The 9,637-nt window shown below is 39.3% G+C and overlaps 3 protein-coding genes across 3 annotated transcripts in view; all 3 read right to left on the bottom strand.

Moving 5' to 3' along the window:
- The window catches only part of LOC308400415 (uncharacterized protein), a gene marked incomplete at its 5' end in the record, with an annotated part of 151,815 nt that extends 143,756 nt beyond the window's left edge, over positions 1-8,059 (bottom strand). Inside the window, 2 exons of the mRNA XM_080888090.1 lie at positions 3,772-3,870; positions 7,975-8,059. Of these exons, the coding sequence (XP_080744216.1) occupies positions 3,772-3,870; positions 7,975-8,059 (184 nt within the window). The remainder of the gene's footprint in view (positions 1-3,771; positions 3,871-7,974) is intronic.
- LOC308410625 (protein turtle-like) overlaps positions 1-9,637 on the bottom strand; it is a 321,861-nt gene that overhangs the window by 272,895 nt on the left and 39,329 nt on the right. The gene's annotated exons all lie outside the window — the stretch shown is intronic.
- On the bottom strand, positions 672-8,059 carry LOC308400422 (uncharacterized protein; the record flags this gene model as incomplete). The annotated part of the gene is made up of 5 exons (XM_080888101.1): positions 672-1,054; positions 3,772-3,870; positions 4,463-4,549; positions 4,776-4,928; positions 7,975-8,059. The coding sequence occupies 5 exons, from the start codon at positions 8,057-8,059 to the stop codon at positions 1,011-1,013; spliced, it is 468 nt and encodes a 155-aa protein (XP_080744227.1). The 3' UTR covers positions 672-1,010.

Raw genomic sequence — 9,637 nt, 5'->3', positions numbered from 1 at the left:
CTGAATGGACTCAGGCCCAGACTCTCTATGTTTTTTTTTCATTGAAACATATTTACTTAACACTTCTAAGTGTGCTATATACTGAACTTATGGACTAGCACTATGCTATCATTCTAATATCAATCTAATATCAATAGCAGCGTTGGCATCAATCATTTCTGCTGTAACTCACTGAGGTGTAACAGGAGGGTCTCTGAGCTGGTTCAGGAGATGAGCCAGTCCAGTCTGAGTCACATGTTCATCAGTTTGTAGTTCATCTCTAAACACTTCAGCTCTTTATGTTAAAACTCTGAGTGTTACACTGCGAATGTTTCCCAGGTGGAGTAACAATAAATGAACACTCAGTAAGGTTAACAAAATAAAATAAATTTATATTAATTATTACCAAAGACTTTTCAAGATGTTCTGTTTTTATTTGACCAGTTTAAATAATAAATTTTTAAAAAGCCATGTCAGCAGCTGCCGGCTGGTTTCAGTGTGACTTACTGTAAAACATCAAAGTAAAATCTCTCTGTCTGAGATGAAGCTTTGCTGCATTATTTAAAGCCGTTGAATAGTTTCTGCTGCTGTGGTTTAATGCTTGTTTTCTTTTCTGCAATGAAAAGATATGTGGGTCGGTTAGCCACGACCAAGTCAGATTTTCCATCAGACATCTCGGTGAAACCCACAGAACCACACGAGGAAAATAAGTGAGAGCAAAGGTTTATTATTCACGCAGAGAAATTAAATAGTTGCTGAGGGAACAAGAACAAGGTGCTTGAATCATACTTAAAATATAAAAAGTGAACCTACTGTGTCCATGAAACACATTAACATATTTATACTGTTTTTCACTGCAGCAAAATACATTTAAAACTTACTTAGATTAAAATCCTCATATGGTATTTGAAATTTTGAATCACTTTAATCTTAATCCGTGGAAAATCAATATATGGATGTGCTCTGGTCTGAGGTGCTGGGATGAACCAGTTAGAGACCAGCAGGAGGACAGCAGTGGTTGGACTGGTCGACTACTTCAGTAAAGAGTAGATGGCGTCTGGCTCTGGTTTAAAGTCTGAACACAAACAACAACAGGAAAAATGATTACAAGCTTTCTAGTTCTTGGCGACTTTGTTGAAAGATTTAGTCACATTTCTAACTGTCCTGTGATAAACTGGTGTAGCCGACCTCTCACCATTAACAGCTCCAGCTCCCATGTGAAACAGTGAAGCAGTAACAGTGAGCAGTGGTGCAGCATCTGTGTGAAGCGAGGTGCTTCACAACTGTGTCAGAGTGAGCAACTAACAGGCTCACAACATTTTGAACAAGTATGAGAGTGAAAGTGGGCTCACATGTGAGATTATTTAGTGTGACGTTTACGTGATATATTTAAAATACTAGATTTAAGTCTTAAGTCACATTGATATTTGATTTGATTAACATTGTAGCCTGTACACTGGTCTAAAATCGGTCTCTTTAGGACATGACTAACGGAGTTAATGAACTGGTGAAAATATAACTTTGATTTATGTAATACTAATTAGAAAGGCTTTTTATTTTTTTGTGTATATTATTAAACAGGATTTATTTTCTATATTTTAATATGAGTGAAATTTCAGGAAATGTTTAGTTCCTGAGTTGTCTGGGTCAATCTTTAAAAGTGTGCCTAATATTAAAGTCAGTATTTGACATTAGAACGTTTTGGCATCTACTTTACATCAAACCCAAAACCCCACCTAGTTTGATCAAAACTGGGGTATCAAGCTTTAGACACAGTACAGAGCAGTTAGAGCGCAGCTAAAAAGACTGTGTGAAGATTAACACATGTATCTAACTTTTGTAAATAGCTGAAGCTTTTCATGGTCTTTGCATTTCTCAACACTTCTGCTGAGAAACAACAGCTACCCTAACTAGTTGAAGGTGCACGAGCACAGAGCTGGCACCTTTTTCAGTGCAAACTGATGCTTCACCACAGGGCAAGTTCTCACGATATGAACTCTGTGCTTGGCCAAACCAGAACAGAGAAGTGTCATCAGCTTCAGACTACAGGAAGGAGCTGCTGTGGTTTTACATGCAGAACTTTTTAAGCAGTTAAAAAGATTCATCGTATAACAGTTATCTCTGTTTAAACTTCACATTAACATTCACTCTTCTAAGAGATGGTGTGCGCCATTAAGATAGCAGTGTAATTGAATTCTATTCAGTTTACTTTTATATAGCACCAAATCACAACAAGTTGCCTCAGTGAGCTTTATATTCTAAAATAAGGACCCTACAATAATACATAGACAAAACACAGAAATCAAATGACTCGATTTGACAAACACTTGGTGACAGCGGGAAAGACAAACTCCCTTTTAACAGGAAGAAACCTCCAGCAGAGCCAGGCTCAGGGAGGGGCGGGGCCATCTGCTGAGTGGACAGTGTGAGATGTAGTCTCGCCACAGACTGTCTCAGTCTAAAGAAACATCATGGAAAACATTATCTGTTGTACCAGGTGTGTGTGTGTGTGTGTGTGTGTGTGTGTGTGTGTGTGTGTGTGTGTGTGTGTGTGTGTGTGTGTTTTCAGTAGCTCACTGACTGGTTTGTGACAAAGGTGGAGTCAAAATGATTGAACTGTTTCAAAGATGTGTGTGTGTGTGTGTGTGCTTGCTCAGAGACTAATTAATTGTCATGATAGTCAGTGTTAACAATGAGATAAGTTGTTATGTCTCAATATTTGTGGAATTTGTTTTACTGTAAATGGTAAATGACCTGTATTTGTATAGCGCTTTACACATTCAGTCATCCACACATTCACACACACAGGTGAAGGCAAGCTACATTGTAGCCACAGCGACCCTGGGGCGCACTGACAGAGGCGAGGCTGCCGAACACTGGCATCACCTCTGACCACCACCAGTAGGCAACGGGTGAAGTGTCTTGCCCAAGGACACAATGACCGAGACTGTCCAAGGGCGTGAACCAGCAAGGCGAACTCCCAACTCTTGAGCCACGATCACCTCTTGCATTAAAATATCTTATTAAAGTAACCTGTGCATGAAGGAAACTCCTTAACCTACTACTATATTATTTAATGTAAATATGAGGACAGGGGATTCTGGGTAAAAAAAAAAAAAAGACAATAGGAGAAAAATATAAAGGTCGAGGTGTTGAGACCTGCACAAACAATTAACCAGTGAACAGTTTAGGAGCTTTGGGCAGGTTTCAGTTTTGAATATGCAGGTTGTTACTGTACGCTTTGTTGTTCAGGAAACCTCAGCGATGATGATCCGTATTTATTGAATATTATTAGTTTATGTTGCAAAGACAAAAATCTCTGATTGTATACAATAGATTCAGTCTAACATATATCAATGTTAGCATTACTAAACCTCATGTCTGCATGTTACACAGCTGACCACCAAATCCTGACTAAAAGGTGCTTAGTGGTAATTTTAGCGACAGCTTTTTGCAGTATCTACTTGGGGCTTTGTATCTAATGTCCCCAGAAGCTTACAACCTTCAGTCACTCATTCTCCTTTAATACCATGTTACACATCTCTCTAAATCCTGTTTGATTTTTATTTGCATTGTTTTGTTTTGTTATATCAACCTGATAAATATTAGAAAACTGAAGTCTGAAGTTTTTTAAACAGAAGCATTAGATGCTCGTTCATGTATCAACATCTGTAATTCTTGAATTTCTCCACACAGTAAATCTGTCCTGAACCACCTGCAGGTTATTTAAAATGCTGTCAGACAGACAGACCCACATCACCACAGTCAGCAGACAAAGAAGAGCAGCTGTACCTCTCATCTGTGGTCTGGTTTTCTTGTCTTTGATGATGATTCGACCATAACTGATGTCTTCTGTTCTCACTGCTGAGTAGATTACTGCTGGATCACTGTCTGCACAACAAAACACACAAAATGTTGACATCACATAATGAAGCAGTAAAGTCAGTTAATTTTGAGTAAGAATATTTTTTGTAAAACTAATAGTAAAAGCAAACTTTGAATAAAATATAGCTTTAAGTTGATTTAATGTAACAATAAATTATTTCTTTCTAACACCTCTTTCAGAAACACCTGCAGGTGTTTTTTAGTGTTAAAAAGGAAGCCGTACAACAGCAGAGGTGTTAGCTTGTGTTAACCACAGACAACAAACACAGAGGCCAGCATGCAAAGAACATCACTCAGTAAGCACAGAGTGAGACTTTAAAGACTTTAAATTTTGGACAAATGAAAAAGATCAAATAAAAAGATAACAAAGGAAATGAAATTATTTCACAGTTCAACATTAGCAAATTAATAAAGTGTTTGTTTTTCTATTACATGGCACTTGTTTTGTACTTCTAATATTTTATTTTCAATGGAATCTCCATGCATAGAATCAAAAGTTCAATCTTCTGTAAAGAGGTTTTATTTTTAAAAAAACAAACAAACAATACAGTCGTATGAACACAAGCAAACCTTGCAACCACTAAAACACCTAAATTACCTTTGTTTTGTTTGTTTGGCTGTTGTTGATAATGTGATATTTTCACATCACTATATGTGATGTCATCTTCTACAGGTTTGTCTTGAGCTGGTAAAAGTTTAAAATTGTGTTGGATTAAAATTGAAAATTACATTTAAAATGAAAACAAATACAGTAAAGACTCTAAATAAAAGGAAAATCTTTCTTAGATTAGTAATATGAAATTAAAATGAAAAGTTATCAAATCACAATAAGTGTAACTAGGAACTAGAATAATAAATAAAATTTAATAAATAAAATAATAATAAATAAAATTCAGAAGTCTGAGTCTCACCTTCAGGTTTCCTGTGAACACATCGTCTCACCAACAGAACCAGTAACACCAGTAGAACCACAACACAGACTGATCCAACAAATGACAACACAGGAAGAAGATAGGAACCAGGAGGAAAGCTGGATGTAGGTGGAGGTGTGGTGGTGTCTTCCCCTAAAATAAAGCAAACACAGTCATTAAGTTGTCGTCACATTGTGAATGTTGAAAGCTGCAGAAACACAGACAGGTGAGTGTGTCACCTGTGACAGTGATCCAGCTGGATGGAGACTCTCCATGACCGCTGATGTCACACTTGTAGAGGCCTTCATCAGACCTGGAAACATGCTGGATGGTCATGTGACCTGTAGGCTGCTTCCTGATGAGGGAGCCATCTTTATAGAAAGCAGCTGGGAGGTTGGAGGGAGTGGTCTTTGTTTTACAGAGCAGAGTGACGTCATCTCCCTCCATCACAGGGAGGACAGGACTCTGCAGGATCACTGATCCACCTCAACACAGAGACAAACTACAGCATTTCATCCATTTACACACAGCTTCATCAACACTAACTCCACACACTCAGCTTACCAGTGACTGTCAGGTTAACCATGTTACTGATGGGACCCTCTCTGGACTCACACCAGTAAACTCCACTGTCATGCTGTTTCGTTATACTGATGTTACAGGAAGAATTAGTCAAACCAGCTATTCTCCACCCCCACCCCTCTCCTCCACACTGAGTCCTCTGTCGTTTGCTTGTGTTTCTCCTCAGAGTCCATCCATCAGAGCTGTTGTCCTCCTCACAGCTCAGAGACACAAAGTCACCTTTAAAGAACTGAGAGCTGCTGGGACTCACAGTCAGACGAGCTGTGAGGGTTAAAATTAAAAACTGATGATCACGTCTTTGAGATCTTTACTGAAAGTTTTAATCCAAATGTGTAAAACCTGTCAGAGTTTATCAGGTTTAAACTGTGACAGAAGAAGGTTACTGACCTTGGTTTGTTGTGCAGCTCAGCAGTGAGATCAGAACTAAAGAGAAATGACACTCAGGTTGATTTGAGGTGAACATAAAGAACAACTCCACACAAAGAGCTTTAACATCTGCGCCTCTATCAGGTGCTTAAACACCACATCAAACAATTTCTGGAGTAATTCTGTTAGTATAATAGTATGCACACACTTTCAACTCTTTGTGCGCCTCATAAAAATTGGTTCATAGTTATAGAACAGTATGTTGTATGTAAAACAAGAGACTATTCAATGTCCACACAGCAACTCTAGCAATAAAAGTCAGATGAAAGTGCTTCTTGATATGAAATGACAGTGTAGAAAATTTACAAAATGTTCACTACTTTTAAATAACCCTCTAAAGTCATGTGTCCACTGTGCAGCTGTGTTGATATAATGAGTGAATGATTTGATCTTTTCACTGCCTGCTGTGTTTCCTCGACTCCTGAGCAAAGATAAAGAGTCAGTTCAGACCTGCAGTTGGTCCTCGTGGTGTTTTGAACTTGAATTCAGCCTGATTTGTTTTTCATGTCTTCTCCTCCATCATCAGTTATCAGGAGAGCAGACAGTCAAAGTACAAGAATTCAAACAAACACAGAGATTCTACTTACAGAGCAGACACAGCACAGATGTTTCCTTCATCGTCCTTCTCACTCATTTGAGCTTCTTTTCATTTCTGTCACTGACACCAAGTAAAGCCCGCCCTCTTCCTCTGAGCACCAGCTTTCTATTGGTTCAAACACAAAGGTCGGGACTAGAGTTTTACACACTACAGTAGATTTCTCTGAAACACAATCAATAATTTAAATGTCCTCTGCTCTCAGTGATCTGTAGTTTGGTTGATGAACAAATCCATGTCCATGTAGAGGACGTCCCCCTCAGTGAGAGAGGCAGATATGAGCTGAAACACAGGAATCAAACCAGGGACGCTGCTGTTATGGAGCTGAACTGGAACCATTCAGACACTGAGGCCCTCTGAACACATTTTAATTACAGCTGTGCAGAGACACACTGATGACTGACTGGAACACTATGATTCACATTTACATTAACACCATCCTCACACATGGTTTACATATGGACACTAGAGGGAGATGTTGGACTTTAAACACTAACATGGAGTTCAATGACGATAGCTTATGTGAGTACAAGAAAATAATTATTAGAATGTAATGTGTTAAATTTGTTTAGATCAGATGAATAGGAAAGGATTTGTATCTGTGTTTCAGTTTGGCTTAGCTGTAGGCCTGAGAGTGTGTGTAATTGTGTAGAGAGAGAGGAATTTATTGTCTGGTGTCATAAAAGGAGACAGGAAGCTACAGTTGGGGGGGTTGCTGATGATGATGCTTGTACCTTTAATAAAAACTCATAATTGTTATAAACTTAGAAGCAGGAGACTCTCCACCTTAAACGTAAATGTAAGACAATAAGAGGCCAATGGCCCAGTGGATGCAGAGTGGGAGTCTCAGTAATATGTTAACTCTGTTTTCTATGTTGTGTAGAGGAATCTGGTGTAGCTTGGGTGAGGAGATTACTTTCATGACCCCCAGGAAATCACGTATACAGAGACACACACAGTGCTTTAACTGTTACGACACACCCACACATACATGCACACTCCCTCACATGCACTCACATAGTGTAAATGACCCAGATTATTTATCTTATTGATATTTTTCAAACAGTTAAATCCCTGAATGAATTATACCTTATAATATAGATTAGACTCTTATTATGAAATTCGGAACGGGCAACTTCCGGGAAGGAAGATCGTACTGCTACTGCTTGCCGCAGAAAAGGTTAATGAGAAGGTTATCGTTTTCCGTCCATCTTTAAATTAGCATCTAGCTGGAAGGCGAACAGGTATGTTTGTGTGTTGTACTTGTTGTTTACATTTCGGACAATTTGTAAATGTATTACTTGATTGTTAATAAGTTTATGAGTGATCTAGCAGGCTGATGCTAGCACCTCTTGTGCCTTTTCTGTGAATTAATTAGCATAACGGAAACGTGGTTATATCAAGTGAATGTCTATTTTGTTTTATGTTATGATTACAGCTCTTACGATGTGTCTATGGTAACTTGTGAATAAATGGGTTGGAATACCCCACCATGGTCCATCCGTAATGATCATTGAGTGCATCGTCTGAATAAAGTCCGGCTGGAATGCTACAGTAAGAGCTGATCCCCTGCATCATCCTGCTGCCACTCTGCACCACGGAACCACGAGGACGAGTCACAGGGCTGTGTTGCTATTCGTCTGGGATTGACAAGACATTTCACGGAGCAACTCAGCGCCATTCTATGGGTCTTCTAGACAGAGACTTTATAATCATCATGCAGCTGGCTTAATGGTTTGATGTGAGTTTGATGTGTGTCAGAAAAGGTATGGAACATTTCATTCTAATTGACAAGGAAAGGACATTCATTCTCATCAGTGGTGGTTAAAGGGAGAGAGAAGGTCGTCAACTACTCTGGACATCTGCTGCATTAAGACACAACGGACATGAAGTAATAACAAGTGAAGTAATTTTGTTTATTGGTATTTACCACCACTACTGTTTATTTATCATTCTTTCTACTGACCCAAAAGGGGGTGAAAGAGGGGGCATTTAGTTTAATGTGTAACTGTACAGTAGTAATGGTGTATTGATTTGTGTTTAGCATAAGAGGTTTACTTTACCACATCAGTTTGCAACAGCTAGCAGGTTGCATTCATTATTTTATACATTTCTTCTCAACGTTGTGTTGGTTATCTGCCTCTATTTCAACTTGGTTTAAAGTGCAAAGATTCTCCTCCCTTCTGTCAATGCAGCCTGTAAGTTATAGTAACCACAAGCAGCTCATTAACTAAAGCCTGCAAATTAGATAAGTAAATAACATAAACATGAAGGAAATGGAGACTCCCTCCTCACAAACAGAACTAGAGCATCAGATAGTCGACCTGCAGAATAAAATCCAAAGGCTTAAGGCGTCTCTTGAAGACACATCAGAAACTACGGAAATAGAACCTTTGGAGAAGGAAATTCAACGCAGAGAAGAAACGTTGAACAACTGGATAACAGATATGGCCAAACCTTTATTATACAGAAAGCCTTCAGAGATAAGCTCACAGATTGGCCAAAGATCCAACCAAGAGATGCAGAAGGATTAAGAGACTTCTCAGATTTCTTAAACACTTGCCAAGATGCAATGACACATGTGAAGAGCCTTTAAATACTGAATGACTGTGAAGAGAATAAGAAGCTAATCCTCAAACTACCAGAGTGGATAGCATCTCACTGGAACAGGAAGGTTACTGAAGCCTTAAAGGGCAATAAGGAATTCCCCAGTTTTAAGGACTTCGCCGCATTTATGGCGACAGAGGCAGAGATCGCTTGCAATCCAATCACCTCAGCTTATGCCCTCCGCAGCTCTGAGTCGAGCACTGCAAAACAAGGCAGCAGTGACCCTAAGAGGAACAAGGCAAGCGTTCTAAACACACAGACTGAGGCTGACACGGAGAGGCTCAAACCAGTTAAAGGAAAGGAAAGGCCTCCTTGTGCCTTCTGTCAAAATAATCAGCACAGACTACATGGATGTCCCAAGTTTATTGCTAAAACTCTGGAGGAGCGTCGAGATTTTGTCAGAGAACATAAGCTTTGCTATGGCTGCACCAAACCTGGACATAGTGCAAAAGACTGTCGACATCGACACTCATGCAACACGTGCAAGGGTAAACATCCCACTTGTTTACACGATGACAACTATGTAAAGAAGGAAAGGGTCCTGCCACAGGAAACCGCTATCCTGAGCAACGCCAGCCAAACAGAGGCTGCTGCAACTTCAATGTCAGTGATTACTGGACAGCCAACTAACACATCAATGATTGTGCCTGTG

This window comes from Rhamphochromis sp. 'chilingali' (assembly GCF_963969265.1).
Source record: "Rhamphochromis sp. 'chilingali' genome assembly, chromosome: 1".
Classification (NCBI taxonomy): Eukaryota; Metazoa; Chordata; class Actinopteri; order Cichliformes; family Cichlidae; genus Rhamphochromis; species Rhamphochromis sp. 'chilingali'.
This window is presented reverse-complemented; position numbering and strand designations above follow the sequence as displayed.